The sequence below is a fragment of the Telopea speciosissima genome, chromosome 11 (assembly GCF_018873765.1).
Source record: "Telopea speciosissima isolate NSW1024214 ecotype Mountain lineage chromosome 11, Tspe_v1, whole genome shotgun sequence".
Lineage (NCBI taxonomy): Eukaryota > Viridiplantae > Streptophyta > Magnoliopsida > Proteales > Proteaceae > Telopea > Telopea speciosissima.
In genome coordinates, this window is record NC_057926.1 from 19,980,855 (window position 1) to 20,002,259 (window position 21,405).

General features: G+C 39.5%; 1 protein-coding gene across 1 annotated transcript in view; it reads left to right on the forward strand.

Moving 5' to 3' along the window:
- The first annotated feature begins 1,886 nt into the window (after positions 1-1,886).
- LOC122646843 (trafficking protein particle complex subunit 3-like) overlaps positions 1,887-21,405 on the forward strand; it is a 47,488-nt gene continuing 27,969 nt past the window's right edge. The window contains exons 1-4 of the mRNA XM_043840452.1: positions 1,887-2,061; positions 2,192-2,289; positions 3,445-3,544; positions 11,881-12,063. Coding sequence (XP_043696387.1) covers positions 2,005-2,061; positions 2,192-2,289; positions 3,445-3,544; positions 11,881-12,063 — 438 coding nt within the window. The 5' untranslated portion in view covers positions 1,887-2,004. The remainder of the gene's footprint in view (positions 2,062-2,191; positions 2,290-3,444; positions 3,545-11,880; positions 12,064-21,405) is intronic.

The following is a 21,405-nucleotide window of genomic DNA, read 5'->3' on the forward strand; positions in this document are numbered from 1 at the left end:
AAATAATTTATGTTTGAAATTTGGGTATTGATGGTCTATTATGAAAAATAATATTTGTTTTAGCGATCGTTTAATCAGTGCTCGCGAGGGCCGTGCCCCTACTTTTATCCGGTTTGGGTCATGGCAGTACTCTCTGGGTGGATGACACGTGGAGTAGACACATCCAACGGTCACAATTTGAAAACTTCAAATTACCTCTCAACTTAACCTTGGTTACACCACCCCCTAGGCTAACCCTAGTAAAACCATTAACCCATCCTAACTAACCTTGGTCACGACCAAGCCCTTCCTCACTCTCCCCTTCGTCTCTGAGTGACTCCATCTTCCCCACTGACATCACACAAGACTATTTGGGAACATCTTTTCCGGCGACATTGCCATCTGTGGCTCTGCATCTCCCCTCGGGGCCTCGGTTCAGCTGCCACCATAGCAATCACTTCCAACACCATTATGCCCCCGCTGCGATCACTGCTGCCCACCCCTTCGTTATGCCCTTGTCATTACCGCTCCTCTATGCCTAACTGGTTTTAATTTGACTATTCCGCATTTCTTTCTTTTTTCTTCCATTTCTTCGGCGACATTGCCATTTGTGGCTTTGCATCTCCACATAGGGCCTCGGTTCAGCTGCTACCATAGCAATCACTTCCAGCAACATTATGCCCCCACTGCGATCACTGCTGCAACCCCTCCGTTATGCCCTTGTCATTACCGCTCCTCTATGCCTAACTAGTTTTAATTTGACTGTTCCGTATTTCTTTTTTTTTATTCTTCCATTTGAACTGTTCGTCTGTTCTAGGTGGTCCTCATAATGGATTTTAATCCTATTATAAAACAATAATGGTCCCTAGAAATCCCTGTTAAATCAGTTCTAACTAAAACTAGTTGTAGTGCCAATTTGGGTCTTCGAATTCATGATGCGAGGAGGAAGAAGTGGAGCCAAACACTTGAAATTAAGATATCATGTTTGTTTTTTTCCCTCTTTTCCCCCTGTTTTCAATTCAGGCTACAAGTTTTAAAACTAGTTGCAGAGCCAATTTGTTGTCCAACTTTCATTTTTTTTCTCCCGTTTTCAATTCAAGCTACAGCTTTCAGTCACCTATCCCGTTTTATTTCACTTCCAACCTCTTCAATTTTCTAATTTTTTTATTCAATCCCTCAATCCTTCTTATCTCTCCCGTTTTTATTTCAATCTTTAGTGTTTCTTCTATTTTTTAATTAAATTCCTCACTTCTTTAATTCAATATGTTCGTCGTATTCTTCACAAAGGGGGTGGGGCGGTAGGAAAAACAGGGGAGGGTGGAATTAAAGAAAGGGAGAGTGAGAACGTGAGAGGGAGGGCATGTTTCAGGAGGTGCTCGACTCTCGGGAGGTGAGTCAGGGTTGAAGGGGAGGGTAGCGAGAGCAAGCATGAGGTGGTGCGTGTTTGACTGTTCTGCAAAGGGGTGATGAGGGTTCTCTCTCTCTCTCGTTTCTGTGCAAGGGGTGGGGGTTGCATAGAGGAATGGGGAGAAAGAAGACAGGAGGATGGGGACTGGGGAGGGGTTGCGGAAGAGATGAGAGTGGGGTAATGGTGTTCTGCGAAGAACGAGGAGTGTACAAGGAGAGACCGGAACTCAGAGATGAAGGGAACAATGAAGCAGAGCTTGGTCGTGACCAGGGTTAGGTTAGGACGAGTTAATGGTTTTACCAGGGTTAGCCTAAGGGTGGTGTAACCAGTAACCACGGTTAAGTTGAGAAGTAATTTGAAGTTTTCAAATTGTGACCGTTGGATGTGTTTCGTCCACGTGTCATCCACTCAGGATACTGCCAAGGAAATTGTAGATCGACAACTTGAGAGGAGAAAAATCCCTTCCACACGGCTGGTGGTACGGTATTAACGAGTACGATGCACAGGCGGCACAGTCCAAGAAAAAATTCCCACTTGGGCTGCCACTGTTCTCTGCGGAGCGTAAAAACTTTTTAGCAGAGGAAAAACGAAAGTATTTAGAATTGATTCTAAATTCAATGGCTCCTCTCGCTCCGAGGTCTGGAGATGTGGTCTTCGCCAATGTCGAGCGCGTGGTGAGAAGCCCTAATTCTTATTCTCCTAAATCATTGTGAAATTTGATCAATAAGTTTTTATGATTTCTGAAATGGTCTTTTATCAATCACCTGCGGCAATTGACTGTTTCATTTGTATCTGTGGGTTTAGAATGCAGAATTGTTTACTCTCACATATGGGGCGATCGTACGGCAGCTTCTTACGGATCTGGAGGAGGTTGAGGAAGTCAATAAGCAACTGGATCAGATGTAATGGTGTCTTATCTCTTGCTTCTCATTCACTCTGTTCTTACTTCTCACTGTATTACCTGATTGATTTCAATCTATGTCAATCGTTTTATTACCATTTCAGGCTTCTTTACTTAAGCTCTCAAAAATTTTTTTTTTTTTTTTGCCTGACCCTTGGCATTGTTATGCGTTTGTTTGGAGAGTTTGAGTTTTCTTTTTGTTGGGGTTGGGGTTTCAGCTTTTATTTCTGTTTTTGGATTGGTTAAGTGTAACACTGGTGGAAACTGTTCGCAAGAATGAACTGGTAGGCCATGCTTCAGATGTGGTTGGGGGATTGCTGTAAAAATTTAATATACTTCGTGTCTTTTGCATGCCTAATATATCTTTTCTATTCTTTTCCAATAAGTAAAGTTGGAAAGGAAACAACAATCACATTATGGTAGAGATCATAAAAAAGAGGAGCATTAGATGCAGGCACTCTTGTAATTTCTCTATGTTTTTTTTTGTTTTTGGCAAAGAGCCTTTTGGTGCTAATCTTTATTTGGAATTTTATTCCTTTTCTTCTCCTTAAGTCTCTCGATAAAGTTCCTCTTGAGAAATGAATTGCTCACTGACTAAAGAAGGAAATGAAAAAGCATATAACTATACACTGTTGGTTGTAGCATTGTCTGAGAGCTGGAAAACACCGGAACAATAATATGATGATCCTGATTTCTATGGTCCATCTTTAAAGGAACATACTGTCAACAAACAGATGATCCACCTACTCATCAATCTTGATTGTTCAATTTGAAGGTCACATTTTGGATGGGCCATTTGAAAATCAGATTGGTGGTGGGTCTTTTGTCCTTAGCCTCCTGATCGTAGTGCTAAAACATGCAAAGGTAAGGAAGAAGAAGTTTTAATTGGTTAGAGAAATTTGAATTCATGAGGTACTGAGTGTACTTTGAATTTTTGATTGTTGAGCTGGAAATACCTTACCAGTTGAAGTATCTACTTTCCATAATTAAGGGGCGTTGAGTCAGCAGATGGCATTGGACTTTTGGTCCCCATCACAATCATGATAATCTCCATAAGCTTTCATGAACTGTTTCTCCTTAGTTATAGTTTTAACTTTATAAACTTATGTACAATTAATCATTCATATTGTCTGTTGGTTTCTTGAATCTTCTGCAGGGGTTACAATATTGGAGTTCGATTGATTGATGAATTTCTTGCTAAGTCTGGTGTTTCCAGATGCATTGACTTCAAGGAGACAGCTGAAGTGATAGCAAAGGTCTCTTGAACCTGTCTTGTTTCTTATTGTCAACATTTTCTTAAAATTGAGGTTTCTTCAGATTTATTCTATTGTTTGAATATTAATAGGTCATCTATGTAATCGAGTTGTTTATTTATATTGTAGAATGTTCATTTTTTCTATATTATCTTTGTTAAGGAAGAACTACTGCCGTTCCTTTTATGATTTAGTGAGATAGGTGCGCACTGCACAGACTAGTCAGTAAATTGCTTCTTAGTTTTTTTTTTTTTTTTTGGGGGGGGGGGGGGAGGAGGAGGAAATTTTTTTTGAAGGAAAGAGATCAAATAGATGAACAGATCTGGTAATCCTTCCCCATGCAGATGCAAACACAGTCATATATTACTTGAGGATGATGTAAGACTGGGCTGCTTTTCAACTTGTGTTTCCATGTAGTGGAATCAAATTTGTTCCTGGTTTGAGATATCTTTGTTCAGGGCTTCATAGGCTTTGGTCTTCTAAATATAAACTCAAACATGTTTCTGGGATGCTTCACTACATGAAAGGAGAGAAAATAAACTTGTTGATAAACGCTGAAAAGAAAAGGGGAATTTATGCCTAGGAGGCTGAGGGAACCGTGTGAAATCTGCTGGAACTCTGTATATTTGGTGGAAAAATCTGGTTAGTTATATAGCATTGAGTGAACAGTACTGCTAGTTTTTGTAATGGCAAATTACCTGTTAGATGATCTAATCTATTAACAACTATCTGCCATTAATGCTGCTTCACAATAAATAGTACTAGAGGAATGCTAAATCTTATTGCAGCTGTATATAATGACACCTTCTGTCAATGTCAGATGACATGTGGTCTTTGTTTTGAACGTGAAAGTCTTAGATTGGTGTTGCAACATTATAAGAGACACTAGAATGAGTGGTCTTTGGTCAGCTTTACTTTCCATAGTGCCCTTCCTTTCACTTTTCATGACCTCATTTCCAAATTGGAACCTCAGTATTCTGTGTCTAACTTGCGTTCCATGTCTTTGAATCCTTACAAAAGGGATCAGGCTATTGTTCTGGCCTCCTGGGTGAAGGATAATATCCTCAATCTATGGATTATTCGCGCTGAACTTGTTGAAGATTGCTGATTTTTCATTGAAGGGGAGAAAAATATTCACCCCAAGTAAACATCATAGTTTGTTTTGTTTGAAAAGCGAAGCCTGTTTAAGTAGAAACTATTTAAACATCATAGCTCTGATCATTGTCACTCGCTAACTTGTTTAGGAAAACAGCCATTTCAAAATTCTGAAGGCCTGTGGATTCATCTTGCATGTGTGCATTTTAAACTAATTAGATATACAACTTTCTACATATATTCTTCACTAATCTCCCCCCCCCATCAAAGAAAAACAGTTTTTTGTTTTTTTGTGTGGTTTAGGAAACAGGTAAAGAAGCTAGACCAAAAATGTTGAATTAGATTAGCGTATTGGAACATAGGAACTTTAACGTGAAAGAGTTTAGAATTGATAGATATAACAAGAAGATAAAGAATTACCTTAGCTTATATAAAAAAGACTAGATGGATGGGTAAAGTTGAGGAACTAGATGACTATAAACTTTGACATACTGGGGATAAAAATAATAGAAGATGGGTAGGAATAGTAGTAGATAAAGATTTAAAAAATGATGTCATAGATGTTAAATGACTTAGTAATAGAATATATCCATCAAACTTGTGTTAGGAAAAGTGCTAATTAATATAATTAGTGTTTGCACACTCCTAATCGGATTGGGTGCAACTAGTAATAAACAATTTTGGGAACACATGGGTAGATTAGTTCAAGGAACTAGTAAGGAGAAAAGATTATAATAGGGGGGAGATCTAAATGGACTTGTTGGAAATGATAGTAGAGGTTCCGAAAGAATTCATGGAGAACATGGTTTTGCAGGGACTTCAGTTTTAGAATTTGTTGTGGCTTATGATTTAAAAAGGGCGTTCCCAATGCACGAGGCTCCCACCACTGTTGCGTCTGGGGAGGTTCATAATGTACACAGCCTTCTGAGAGGCTGTTTCTAGACTCAAACCTGTGACCACTTGGTCACAATGGAGCAACCTTACCGTTGCACCAAGGCCCACCCTCTCTGTGGCTTATGATTTGTTAATAGTAAACGCATCCTTTGAAAGGAGAGAAGAACATTAAATAACCTTCAAAAGTGGGCAAACTAGTAGTCAAATAGATCACTTTCTAATTAGAAGGGATGATAGGTTATTACGTAAATATTGGAAGGTTATACCAGGGGAGAGCTTAACCATGCAAAATAGATTAATTGTCATAGTCATGTGTTTTCAATTGCTGAATCGTAGGAAATGTGAGATTATTTACCTTAGCATAAGATGGTGGAACTTAAAAGTAGAAAACTTGAAGATATTACTCATAAATTAGTAACACAGGGAAAGTGGGATTTCGATGAAGACATTAATATGATTTGGAACAAGATGAGTACTTATATTAAAAATGTAGTTAAAGAGGTTCTAAGAGAATCTAAAGGAAAGCGACGTTCATCTGGAGAAACTTGGTGGTGGGATAATGAAGTTTTAGCAGCCATTAATGCTAAGAAATTTAGTTTTAAAACTTGGCAAAGGACTAAGGATGCGGAAGATTTTAAAATATATAAAATTGATAGAAATAAAGCTAAGAAAATAGTAGGGAAAACAAGGACCAAGTTTTATGAGGATCTCTATAATAAATTAGTCACAAAGGAGGGGGAAAAAGATATCTAAAAACTAGCTAAAATAAATGAAGAGTAGAGTAGAGATTTCAACCATATTAGATGCATGAAAAGTGAAGATAATAATGTATTAATAAGTGATGAGGAGATTAAAGAGAGATGGAAAAACTATTTCGACAACTTACTAATGAAAACAATGCAATTAATAGTGTTTTAGAATTTTGTAGTAACCATCAAGAAACTGCAAATCTTAGATATATATATGAAAAATTAGGATGTTTGAAGTAAAGGAACCTTTAAAGAAATTTGAAATAGGTAAAGTAGTAGGTCAAGATGGTATTCTAATAAAGGTGTGGAGCTTAGAAATTAGTGGAATAATTTGTCTAACTAAGTATTTTAATATGATTATGAGCATAAGAGTAATGCCAGATGAATGGAGGAGAAGTATTGTGGTTCCGATTTATAAAAATAAAGGTGATGTGCAAAGCTGTAATAATTATAGATAGGGTTTTAGTTATCCTTTCGTATCCGTTGATAACCGATACGATACAGTACCGATATGATACCTAAAAAAATGGTTTTAGTACATGTAAGGAACCTCATCCTTTATATATAATCAATTGAATGTACTTGTCTTGTCGTACTTTGTTCTCCTTTGTATACATGATATATTTTACATATTACTTATTTATATTGTTTTATGCTTCAAAACTTTATTTTCCATATATCATAAGCATTTCCATATGTTTCTTGACCATTTCTTCATATATCTAGTGTATCTTGCATCTCTCCGATACATTACACGTCTCTTAAAATCACCCTTTTGATACGATACCTGATATTGATACTTTAAACCTTGATTATAAAGGAATATAACTAATGAGCCATACTATTAAATAATGGGAGAGAGTAATTGAAACTCACCTGGGACAAAAAACTAATATTTCGGATAACCAATTTGGTTTATGCCAGGAAAATTAACCACATAGGCTATTTATTTGATTAGGAGACTAATGGAAAGATATGAAGAATGTTAGAAGGATCTCCATATGGTCTTTGTTGAGTTAGAAAGGGCTTATGATAGAGTCTTCAAATAATTAATTTGGCAAGTGGTAGAAAAAAATGTTTCTAGTAAATATGTGAACATAGTTATAGATATGTATAATGGTGTAGTGACTAGTGTAAGAGCTGTTGGGGAGGGGGGAGGGTAGTGAATTCCAAATTACAATTAGATTACATCAAGGATCAACTCTAATCTTGTATTTGTTTACACTAATTATAAATGAGTTGACTATAAACATTCAGGATCAGAATCCTTGGTGTATGCTTTTGTTGATGATATTGTTTTGGTGGATGAACAAAAGCAGGGATTAATGCGAAGTTAGAATTATGGAGATCAACTGATACAGAACTCGGGTCAAAATACCCTATTGGGTTTGCTATGGGCCCACCTGATTCAACAAGTCCAAGCACTAGAGAGGAATGGCAAACCTCTCTGTAAATAACCAGATTGTTTAAGGGGCAATTTGGTAGTTAAATAGGGGAATGGACAAGAGAGGAGATTGTATTTATTGATCAAGGGCAAACTTGGCAATAACAAGAAGAGTTCATCTTCTTCCTTCCGTAAAGCAGAACCAATGCAGTAACCTTTTATTGATGGAGATGAGAAACCTCTCTGAAATGGTCTTGGATCGTGCTAAAATTTCGCCAGCTACCGAGACGAGATGGCCAACGACTCAAAAAAATTCCTGGTTTCGAGTCAGCATGACCTGTTTTGACCAAGTTTCAATCGAAACAGTCCATATTTCACAAGTTTTGGCCTGAACAACTATATAAATTCACTTATCCCCATTGAAACTTGAGAAAACCTGGCTCGAAACTAGGACAAACACTTATTTATGCCAAATATCATTTAAGTAAATTGGTTTTTTACTTTAAGATATTATTCATAAATAAGCAAATACCTTCCTATTTGGAATCCTATAAAAATAGTTAAAAAATAAAGTTCCAAAAGGATAAAAAGTCAACCCCCCAGTTCAAGAACAAAAACTGGATTTTTAGTGGTATGTGCAATTTTCAACTTTTAAATGTTGGCGTTAAAATATTCCTTTGTTTTGATATTTAAAAAAAATATTTTCATTCAGAGCGATTTTTACAGCATTTACGCACACCAAATTACGTTTGACCAGTACATTACTCCTTCAATATTAATCAGATTTATGTAAACCAGAACTAGGGCGGGTTACCTTTAATCGATGGAGATGAGAGATCTATCAAATGGTCTTGCATCAAGCTAAAATTTCAGGCAAAGAAAACTAACTCCATTCTCTACTGATTCAAGCCGTATTAGCTCTAACCATCAACAACCGGAAGAGATTCAAATTTCTGAAAATAACTCAGGCGGAAGGGGAACCAGCTCTGCAACCCAAGTTGTTTCTCTCAACAGGGAAATCCTCATGCCCTCAAAATCAACAAGTTAGGTTGCCCTTCACAGTAGAAGAGGTTCTCAGAATTTGAGGTTGATATGAGTTGAGATGGTGGAGTTCCAATGAATTCTTCTCCAACCATTAACTATCACCAGTACAGGAATTAAGAAAACAGTAGCAGGAATAATAAGAAGGAAAGATATTGCAGGGTTATGTAAGACTAAAACTAGGTCAGAATTAGTCCCAAGTAAACCCACAATAACAAATGAACAAATCCAAGCATAAAGGTATGGACCAGCACAGGGCCAGAATAGAAGTAAGTGCTGGAACACAGGTTTCAGCTAATAGAAGGGGCTGATGTTAAGGTTGAGTTCAAGTCTGGGCCTGCACAAGTTACTCCCAAAATTGGAGCCAATTTGGATGGCTAGAAACAGTCAAAGAGAGAAGTCACCAAAATAGAAAGTAGGGGAGTTGGGTGTAGAAACCAGACCAAGCAGCAACTTGGACCATTACTTGGATCCAGTGGGGGTCCAGTTGAGGTGCACCTTTGCTGTAAATCTTGTGCAATTTTAATGGCAGGATTGAGAGTTGCAGGGGTGACACCAAAATATAAGGTTTGGATGGAACTTGCAAACCAGAGGGAATCTGGCCTCTAAACCAGGGTCGAGTATAGGGCCTGGTGAGGGGACTTTATGCTCCAAATCTCTGCGGAATCTGATGAGGAGTTGTGGAGTTGTGGGGCCTTGAAGTTTGCAGCCAAAGTGGAACAGATCTGGAATCCGCAGGGGGTGAAATCTCCTTGTTTGGTCTGCAACAGTAGCAGCAGCACTCAGAAGTGAGAGGGGGGTCTCATTAGTCTTCAGTTGATGTCTCCAGAAGCAGCAACAATCACAGCCTGCAGCAGTCACCAACAGGGAATTGAGCAGGGTAATGAAGAGGAAGAGAAAAGACGATAGAAGAAGGGGGTAGGAGGAATGGCTTTCTCAGCCTGGGTCTCTCACCCACAGCTATGTCAGTTGTTGAAACAAGGAGGAACTCCCATACTCAATGGCTAATTTGGCCAGAAGATTCTTTTCTCAAATTCTGTTCCTTCATTAAGATGTGATGCCTATTAATGGCTTAGGCAAGCTTACCATAGAATAGAAACTAATCTAAAATAGAAACTTAGCAAAAATAGAAACTTCTAAATCCTAACTAAAATGGAAGGTGACTAAATTAAAACTACTAGGCTTTATAATTCAGCCACATGTAGGGAACAAGTTAGAAACTAATAAATATAGAAACTACTTAAGTGCACCAATCCTAGCTGCCTGGTCAAAGGAGAATCCTATCAAAATCGTGGAGCATCTTTGACTGGTCAAGGGGGGATCCTATCACAATCATGGGGTAAAATAGAACCCTGCTTGGCTGGCTCGAGCTGGTCCATCTCTGGCCCAAAAAGGGGCCTGGTCCGATGGGTCTTTTGTCTCTTCCTTTGGCCAGAATCTACATCACAGAGGAAGGGGAGAAAAGAAGAAATAGAGAGTGGGGAGAACGCACAAGTCCAGGTGACACATGCACTCAACGAAATCCAAATTTTCATGCCATTGTCAAATGTATCTAACATTGACTGCTTGTATTCAAAGAAAAAATAAAAGACTCCTAACTAAACTCTATACTTATAATAAAATAAAACTTTAAGACTAAAAATAGAGTTCCAAGCTAATTTGGACTCTCAATCCTACGTAGCTGACACCAATAAAGAAATAATTAAATAAACTTCAAATTATAAAATATCGCTAAATAGAAAATATCCTAGATGAGGGTGGGGCTTGGTGCAACGGTAAGGTTACTCCATTGTGACCAAGTGGTCATGGGTTCGAGTCTGGAAACAGCCTCTCTATGAAAGCAGAGGTAAGGCTACGTGCATTATGACCCTCCCCAGACCCCGCAATGGCGGGAGCCTTGTGCACTGGGTATGCCCTTATTAGAAAATATCCTAGACAGCCCTATTGAACCATAAAACCAGGTTTGGACTTGGACCCCCTTACACCGGGTTTCCAAACCGAGCCAAGATGGTCCAACCATGGATGTACCTGCATCATCAACCTTGGAATAAAAAAAGTACATTGTGTTTAACTTTAGTAACAATAGGACTTGAAAGTGGGATGGTGAAAATTGATAAAAGGATGTTGTATAAAGAATTAGAAATATAGGTTGATGTTGTATAAAGAATTAGAATAGGTTGGATGAAGTGGAGGGGTGCATTCAGAGTGTTGTGTGATTAATGTTTTCTTTAAAACTCAAGGAAAATTTTATAGAACAGTTATGCAACCAACAATGATGTATGGAGCTGAATGTTGCATTAAATAAACAACATATAAACAAACTTAGTGTAGCTGAAATGAGGATGCTGAGGTGGATTAGTAGAACTAGAAAGGATAAAATAAGGAATGAACAAATTAAAGCTAATTTCGGAGTAGCTCTGATTCATAATAAGTTGCAAGAAAGTTGTTTGAGGTGGCATGGACATGTGTAACGGAGGCCTTTGAATGCTCCAGTACAGAGGGGTGATTTTATTGGGATTGAAGGAGCTAAAAGAGCTGGGTAGGACTAAATTGGCACTAGTGGAAGTGGTGAGGAAAGACATGCATAGTTTAGGACTAGTAACAAGTTTGGCTTTGAACAGACCTGATTGGAGGATAAGGATCCATGTGTCTGACCCAATTTAGCTGGGATAAGACTGAGTTGAGTTTAGGAAGCTAGAGTGATTTGGGGGAGAACGGAGGGAAGAGGTGATGCTCCATATTGGTGTGACCAATTCGGCTGTTTCTAATTACATGGTTGGACCTCTCTCTGGATTTAATTATTGATGTGTTGATTTGAGGGGATTTGAAAAAGAAATAGTGACAAAGACAGTGGAAGGGGGTTTAATTGAAAGAATGGCTCTGATAGCTTCAAACTAAGCCTAAACTATATTGATTATATGTTGAACATTTATGGTACAACTAAGTCCTAAAATTTGTCAAAAAACTCACATTGGCTTTTAAAATTGGAACATGCATTTAATGTGTTCTATGTTGAAGTGGTTGGGACTGTTATAGAACACTGCACATTTCAAGATTTTGATTTGCCTTCTCTACACAAGTTTCTTCTACTCTCTTTCCTGAACTTCTCATGAAGAATATCTGTTGTCTGAGTGGAAAATTTTATTTATATAGGCTTTGCTGATACTCTTGAACAGGTGGGGTTTAAGATGTTTTTAGGAGTCACTGCATCTGTGACTAACTGGGATGCTGATGGAACAAGTTGCAGTCTTGTCTTGGAGGATAATCCGTTAGTAGATTTTGTTGAGCTTCCAGATACATGTCAAGGACTGTATTACTGCAACATCCTAAGTGGAGTTATCAGAGGAGCCCTAGAGATGGTGAGTACCTAAATTTCCGAGTTGGTACATCTACTGGCTGGTTTTGTAAACCATAAAGCAGTCATTAAATTGTTGTTTCATTTCATGAAATTGTGGTTTCGATTACTACAAGTTATTCAACTTTACTGTGCTAATACTTTGATTTACCCAAATTACTATTATTTTTAGGTAATCTCATGACATAATTTTCCTGAATTCAAAAGGTTTGTCCACTTTAATATGCTTGTATACGCATGGAAGACCTGTCTTAAAATAGGTAGACATATCCTTCACATCATGTAATTGATGCATGAGTTTGTTCTCTGCCTCTTTTCTTTGTGTGGAGTACCATAATTATGAGCAATTCCCCTTATGTCATTATTTATTTTTAAGGGGGCTGATAATGTTCATGAAGGTTTCCTGAACTTCATCACGCTGACCTATGCTTTTTGACCTTAGGATTAACATGGTGGAGAATTCAAACAGGGGGTAGAACATGTAATTGTGCCCCAAAACTGTTTGAAAACTCATTGTTAAACTTGAAGGCTGCAACTGAAATTTTGTAGAGTGACATCTTGTTTTGTGGGCTTTCAGGAAAAATCGAATGGAAGTGTAGGTCTTGTGAGACTTGTTCCAAATAAAAAAATAGCCCTACTTGTTTCTTATTCTGTCTTGGGGATTATTGAAGACACCATAGAGCTTAGAACTCTGCAAGCTCCCAACCTAAGACAAGACAATATATCTAGAACACCTTTCATTCCTTAACATCATCAAATACGAATGATGAATATATGCTCCAAGATAGAATAAGAAGTCCACTGGTGAACAGAGTGATGAATTATGCTAACCTGTAGATAGATTAAATCACAGTGATAGGAAGAGTAGAACAAACGGAACAGATTACAAGAGACTTATAACTTGACAACCAGCGCTTGGGTGCGGCTGGAAATCAGGTCGAGTAGAGTAAAGATATTGCTGAATATATGCTCAAAAATGGGGTTGATCCAATGATTAGATCCGTAGGAACTGACAAGGATAGGAATTAGTTACCAGAAAGTAAAGGAGAGTACCTGTAACTTAAGATCTGGAATCCTGATGAACTCCAAATTCTGGTTGAAGGAAGCCCTAAGAGGGTGAAGAACTTCTCAAAATATGGGGCCCGACTGATTGTTTGATGTGCTATAACACTGATAAAGCTGCAGTCAGAAAAGAAGGGAAAACAGAATCCGTGGGTGGGAAAACTGAATGGAAAACCTGCCGGAAAGTGATTAGCAAATGGGCACATACAAGGTATAAAAATAAACCAGAAAAGGATTAGAGAGTACCTAATGACAGCCACGATAGGTAGAAGAAAGGTTTGTGGAACTGATAGAACAGTCAAGTAGAAGAAGATTAGAGAAGGGGGGATATGACTTGGTATCATCAATAAGCCTAGGTTAGCTTCAACACCAATCAACCTAGGTTTCACCCCCTTGGAGCCTGCAACTAATTCACCACAGCAGTCATTCTCACAAGAGAGCAATTGTTCAAGCATCAAAATCATGGGCAGCATGCCCCCTTCTCTTTATTTGTAATAACAATTGAGAAGAGAGAAGAGAGAATGATTTGGCTTGTCAAGAGACAGAGGCCACCACCTTTATTTATAATCAGAGATTATTACAAGAATGGAAATAAAATCCTAGCAAATAATCACATGTGCAACATGTGTATGAACCTGGACACTCTAGTGTATCCGGGTCTAGGTCACGGGTCATCCATCAAAACTCCCCCTCAAGTTGATGCATAGATATCTCGCATGCCCAACTCGGAAACAATGGGATGGAAGGACTTGACCGTTAGATCTTTAGGGAAAACATGGGCTAGCTGGTTTTCAGTTGTGACCATAGTACTAAAACTCGCGAAATTTCGGTCGAGATATCGAATATTTCGAGTATCTCGACCTGTCCGAAACGAAACGCAAGTCCGATATGAAAAAATGCAATATTTCGGAGGAAATTTCGATCATCTCATTTCGGAAATTTCGGAAATCTCGGTAATTTCGATAATCTTGAAAATTTTGGAAATCTCGGTTATTTTTGGCATTTTACACCCACAGAAAAATACCATATTTCAACGAAATTTCGGTATCTCGGAAATTTTGGTCAGACCGAAACACCGAAACGAAACGAGATTTAGTACCATGGTTGTGACAAATAGAGTATAAATCAGACCATCTTCATTCTCCTTGATGAAGTGTCGGTCAATCTCTACATGTTTAGTTCTATCATGCTGAACAGGATTATGAGCTCTACTGATTGCAGCCTTATTATCACAGTACAGTCTTACAAGCCCTTCTGGTGATATTCTTAGATTTTGGAGAAGTTTCTTCAACCAAATGTGTTCGCAAAGCCCTTGTACCATTGCCCTGTATTGTGCTTCAGCACTGGACCTAGAAACCACAGATTGTTTCTTGCTTCTCCAAGTTACCAAATTCCCTTCAAGTAAAGTACATTAGCCTGAAGTTGATCTTCCGTCGTTAGTAGAACCAGCCCATTAAGCATCAATAAAGAATTCTAACTTCAGATTCCCATTATTGGAAAATAAGATACCTTCTTCAAGTGCCAACTTCAAATACCGAAGAATCCTATAAACGGCCTCAAGATGTGCAATCTTCGGGTCATGTAGGAACCGACTGACAACTCCTACGACATAGGCTCCAATGTCTGGCCTGGTATGAGATAAATATATCAGTCTACCGATGGGATGCTGATATTGCTCTTTGTCTACAGAGTTACCACCTGTGCTGTTGAGTTGGTGGTTAACTTCAATAGGCAAGTCAGTAGGCTTGCATCTAAGCAACCTAGTTTCTTCTAGAAGGTCTAGAACACATACTTTCTCTGAGAAATGAAGATTCCTTTGTTGGATCTAGCTACCTTGATTCCCGATAAGTACTTGAGATGCCCTAGGTCTTTTGTTTCGAATTTGGTTGCCAATCGAGTTTTTAGAAGGGAGATTTCTTCTTCATCATCTCCAGTGATCACTATATCAGCCACGCAGACGATAAGTGTAGTAACCTTATAAACTCTGTGCTTAATAAACAGGGTATGATCTGTATTACTCTATTTGTAGCCAAACTTCAACATAGCCTTCTGAAATCTGCCAAACCAAGCACGAGGAGACTGTTTCAACCCATAGAGTGATTTTCTGAGTCTACACACTTTGCCGGCTGTAGCAGATGATTCGAAGCGAGAAGGAATGTCCATATAGACTTCTTCTAAATAACCGTTGAGGAAGGCATTCTTTACATCTAACTGTTGAAGATCCCATCCCAAGTTTGCAGCTCAGGACAATAAGGCTCGAACAGAATTCATTTTTGCCATTGGCGCAAATGTTTCTTGGTAATCAATGCCATAGGTCTGAGCAAATACTTTGGCAACCAGTCTGGCTTTGTAGCGAGTAGTGGTTCCATCTGCATTCTGTTTTATTGTGAATCCATTAGGATAAGGCACAAGCTCCCAAAGGCCTGCATTTCCTCTACCATGGCATTCTTCCATTTTGGGTCTGTGATGGCTTCCTTCCAACCCTATGGAATAGGCACAGAAGACGAAGAAGAAACAAAGGCATGGTAGGAGGGGGACAAGGACTCATAAGAAATAAAGTTAGAAATAGGATGCTTGGTGTTGGCCCTTACTCCTTTTCTAAGAGCAATTGGAGGTTCATTACCAGTTGATTGAATAGGAAGAACCTGCTCGGGAGGCATAGATGAACATGATATGTTTGGGACGGTCTTTTTCTTTTTCCTAGAGTAAGTAATAGGATCCTGTTGTTTAGCATAAACATCAGTCTCATCAGCTTGCTCCTCCTGAAGATGAACAATATCAGTGAAAAATGGAGATGAAGGATCCTCTTCTTCTAGAGCCTCCCCCTGAAGAGAAGACTGGTAATAAGGTTCATCCTTGTGAGAAGTAACATCCATGGTAATAAACAATTTTTCGGAGTGAGGATGATAGCACTTATAACCTTTCTGAGAAGTAGAATACCCAAGAAAGATACACTTGAAAAAACTAGGGTCAAGTTTGGACAAAGAGGGGGAGGAGTTATGAGCAAAACAGACATACCTAAAAATACGGGGAGGGAGATGGGAAGCAATAGTGGGATCAGGAAGCTGGCTGATTGGTGTTTTAAAGTCAAAGGCAGCAGAAGGAACCCTATTGATAAGAAAGGCAGCAATAAGCACAACATCACCCCAAAAATACTTAGGAACCTGAGTGGTAAACATCAGAGAGTAAGTGACCTCCAGAAGGTGGCAGTTATTCCTTTCTTGGATACCATTTTGCTCAGGATTACGGACATAGGAGGTGTGGTAGAGAATTCCATGGGTATCAAGGTACTGAAGAAATGAACCTTCAATGTGTTCTGTCCCATTGTCACTGCAGAGAACTTTAACGTGGGCATTGAAGTGGTTCTTCCTTTCTGGGGTACCATTTTGCTCAAGTGTACGGATACAGGAGGTTTGGGAGAGAATTCCATGGGTATCAAGGTACTGGAGAAATGAACCATCAATGTATTCTGTCCGATTGTTACTTTGGAGAACTTTAACCTAGGCATTGAATTGAGTTTGGATCATCCTGTGGAAGGACTGAAAACAAGAGAAAGCTTCGGATTTGGACCGAAGAAGATAGACCCAGGTTAATCGATTACAATTGTCAATAAAAGTGATAAACCATCGAAACCCACCTTGAGCAACTACTCGAGAGGGACCCATAAGTCAAGAGTGAATAATGGAGAAAGGAATCAAGCTTTTATTATCACTGGAAAAAAGACGAGGACTGTGTGTTAGCAAGTTCATAGATTTCATAATTAAAATGGTCCAGGTTGCATTCTTTGACTAAGGAAGGAAACAAATGACGTAAACGTAAAAGGAAGGATGATTGAGACGACGATGCCAGTGATGGAGACGGCGTAGGGCACATAAAACGTAAAAGGTAGACAAATGTTTTTGCAAACTTTCTCTCTCGACCTACAAACCACACCTGCCACTCATCCTCCTCCTATACCCATTCACACCAAAAACATCATTGTAATGCCCCAAAACCCACCCTAGGAGTATGGGTCATCACGATATCCAAGATCGAATATGGGTCATGAAGTGAACATGTTAAACCACCGAATATCTCAAAAGTCATCTCACATCATCACATCTTAGAATAAACACAGCGGAAGTCTCAATTAATAATAAATCTCAATAGGATCTGAAAATCTATGGTTTAATGTGCTGGTGGAACCACAAAGTAAAGATAAAAGTAACCCCTAAGTCTCTATTACATCCCATGAAAATTCAAGGCTAAAAATAAGTATCATCTTAAAACTCTAATTACTGTCACATCTCAATCCATCCAAACTAAAATAAATGAAATCATCAATGGTAAATCAAAGTCTTCAGACATCCTCCTCAACTGGCTCAATATGATCATCTTCAACAACATCACCATCATCCACAACATTCACCATGCATTCATTGCATTGGCATGGCTCCTGCTCAACAACATTATTTGAAAAATACAAGGGGTAAGCTTGGGAAAGCTTAGTGAGGCGAAACACCATCCACATAATTTCAATAAAACACATGCTTTTCAACAATATCACCATCCTCAACTGGCTCAATATGATCTTCTTCAACAGCATCACCATCCTCCTCAACATTCACCATGCAGTCATTGCATTGGCTCGGCTCTTGCTCAACAACATCATTTGAAAATTACTAGGGGTAAGCTTGGGAAAGCTTAGTGAATGAGGGGAAACACTATCCACATAATATTGATAAAACACATGCTTTTCAAAATAAAGTATTTCAAATCATGCAATTTCTCATATAAAATAGATTTTAAATCGTGCCTTTAAAACATCAAAAGTCCATGTAACACAATCCATATTCCATAGTTAATTTTCTCAGTCACAAAGGTCTCAATGTGGCACTGCTGTCTCATATCAAGTATCAAATCAAACACTAGGAAGAAACTCAGACTCTTGGCTCACAGTTGCAGATACCATGCTCCTTTGGTGGGGAAAACACGTTCCTTAATGTATGCTCTTGCCTCACCCCCCGGTTCACATACCCACAAAAATGGAAATGCGAGCGTCAGGCGCTTGGCTCTTGGAACCGAAACAAAGTCCTTAACGTCATGCTCATGCTTCACTCCTGTGCTCAGCATTCCATCCCAACAACACAACCTCCTGTTGGAAGGGTCGCAGTCAAACAAAGGGTTGTAATATGGGTACAAGGGTAATTTTGTCATATGAGGGTATTTTAATCTTGTACTCATTTCCAGAACATTCTTCTCACTATTATAAATAAAGTGGGCTGTGTGTCACATTGACACAAGTCATTCTCATAATTCTCGGTTTCATCATGGTATCCAGAGCCTAGAGAAATCGACCTAGGTTTTTGGGTTTTTATGAGTAAAGAAGCAATCGATGCCGCCAAGTACCAAATCGCACCACCAGCACCACTACCGTAACCTCCACCCCTTCCGCCTCTCTCTCTCACAACCCTCTCTTTCTCGCGTCTCTCTTTTTCGCGAGACCATACCACACCACCGCCACCACTACCCTTCCGCCTCCACCTCCCTCTCGGTTTTTAAGGGTCTTTCCCCTCTGCCGTCTGCCTTCTCTTTCCCTTGGTGGTAAGTTGATCCCACCAAGGGTTCTTTTTTCTGCCATTATGCAGTGAATCTCCCTCTAATTTTTTGGAGATTTGTTTTATGTGGTGTTTCCAATTATTGGATTAGGTGATTGTTTTCCTGCAAATCAGCAGCTATGTCGGATGACGAAAATTCTGCTATTTCCTTTGGACAGGGTGGTTCCTCTGTGCCTCGTGAGCGAGATTTTCCCACTTTCTAGACGAATTCTGTTAAGCTTGACGGGAACAATTATTTGATGTGGTCCAAATCTGTTTCTTTGGCTATTGGTTCCCATGCTTTGACTGGTCATTTGACAGGCACCTCTGTTTGACCCACCGTTGCTGGTAAAGCTCAGGATAAATGGGACATTGATGAGTGCTTAGTGATGTCCTCTCTTCTCAGTTCTATTGATCAATCCATCTCCCAGAGTTATCTTCTTCTGGAAAATGCTGCAGCTGTTTGGAGTATTGCCAAGGAAACCTACTCTAAGAGTCTAAGGTTGGCAATGCTGCCCAATGGTATAACCTCTGTCGGAAGATTCATACTATGGAGCAGAAGGATTTGACTCTCAGTCAGTATTATAATACCATGAGAGGTATTTGGCAAACTCTGGATTTCTATGGAAAATTTCCGGCAACCTGTCAGACTGATGCTATGGCTTATCGCAAGTGGGAAGAGAGCTTGCGGGTATATGATTTTCTGGCCGGCCTCAACATGGAGTATGATCAGATTTGATCCCATGTATTGAATAGGGATCCTTTTCCATCTCTGGAACAGGCATACGCCATTGTGGCTTCTGAGGAGAGGTGCCGGGACGCCATGGTTCATTCTCCACTTATGGAGCGTGCTTCCCTTTATACCGCCCCTACTTCTGGGATTGCCAAGGGGGTTTCTACTACCGCTTCGAGTTCTGCTCGTGCTCCTCCTACATCTACTAAACCACCAATCAAGTGTGACTATTGTGGCAAAGAGCGTCATACCGAGGATCGGTGTTGGAAACTTCATGGTCACCCACCCGAGTCTCGTGGGCGTGGTCAGCCACGGTCTGGAGGCATTTCTGCCCATCAATCTATTACCGAGGACGTTTCTTCAGGTGCCCCTCTTTCTTCGGATGAGCTGACCAACCTGCGCCGTTTGATGTCTAGGCTTGAGACTTGGACTTCAGCACCTTTGGCTCATGCCAGTGTTGCTTCTGCCACCCATGCCACCTCCTCTGCTAGCCCGACACCTTCTTCAGGTATTTGGTTTTATGGTCATAGCTTCTCTGGTAACCAGGTTCCCTGGATTATTGACTCCGGAGCTATAGATCACATGACCAGTTCCCCTTCTTATTTTTCCCTTTATTCTCCTTTGCCTGGAAATAGTAAAGTAAGGGTTGCAAATGGTTCTTTTTCTCCAATTTCTGGGAAAGGCCTTATTAAATATTCCCCTTCTTTGTCCTTGTCTTCTGTTCTTCATGTTCCAAAATTTTCTACTAATCTGTTATCTATTAGTAGAGTATTACCCGTGAGCTGAATTGTAAAGTTATATTTTTTCCCTCTCATTGTGTGTTTCAGGACTTGGAGACGGGCAGTACGATTGCATGTGGTTGGATGGAAGGTGGCCTATACTTATTAGAGCAGCCTCTTATGGCTTTATCTACTGTGGTTTCTCTTCCAGGCTCTTGTTTTAAAGCTCTTGCTGATCTACAAACTTGGCATCATCGATTAGGACATCCTCCTTTGAGAACTCTAGCTACTTTATTTCCTGAACTTTCTAAGTATTGTAATTTGAACAATTTCATTTGTGATTCTTGCATTCTTGCAAAGCAAACCAGACATACATATCCTATTTCTGATAAACGGAGTTTGGTTCCCTTTAGTTTAATTCATTCTGATGTGTGGGGCCCTGCCCGTGTTGTTTCTTCTTCTGGTTATCGCTGGTTTGTGACTTTTATTGATTGTTATAGTAGAACTACTTGGGTTTATTTGTTGCAACAAAAAAGTGATGTGTTTCATGTCTTTCAGCATTTTCATAATATGGTTTGTACCCAATTTGATGCCAAAATTAGAATTCTTTGGTCTGATAATGGCACTGAGTACTCTGTGAGCACTTTTCAGTCTTATTTCTCTACCCATGGGATTATTCATCAAACCTCCTGTGTTGATACCCCACCTCAAAATGGGGTTGCAGAGAGGAAGAATCGTCATCTCCTTGAGGTAGCTAGGTCTCTTCTTTTCTCCATGAATGTGCCTATTCGTTTCTGGTGGGATGCTGTTGCTACAACATCATTTCTTATTAATAGGACGCCTTCTCGTGTTTTGGGTAACAAAAGCCCCTTAGAGACTCTTCTAGGCACGGTTACTTTTCCTGCCCCTCCTAAGATTTTTGGGTGTGTTGCCTTTGTTTGAAATCATCATGTTCATGGGAAATTAGATCCCCGGGGCCTCCGGTGTATTTTCCTTGGATACTCTGCTACCCAGAAGGGTTATAAATGTTATCATCCCTCTTCCCGGAAAACTTTTGTCTCGATGGATGTAGTCTTTTAGGAATCGGTTCCCTTTTACACCGTCCCTCTTCAGGGGGAGTCTGTTCCAAGGGAAGAGGTCCTTCAATGTATTCCTCTTATAGGGCTGCCATGGGAAGAAAAGGAAATTCTTGAGGATGGTGTTATTAATCAGGAACAAGAGCAAAATCCAAGTGAGGCTCCTATGCAAGGGGAGAA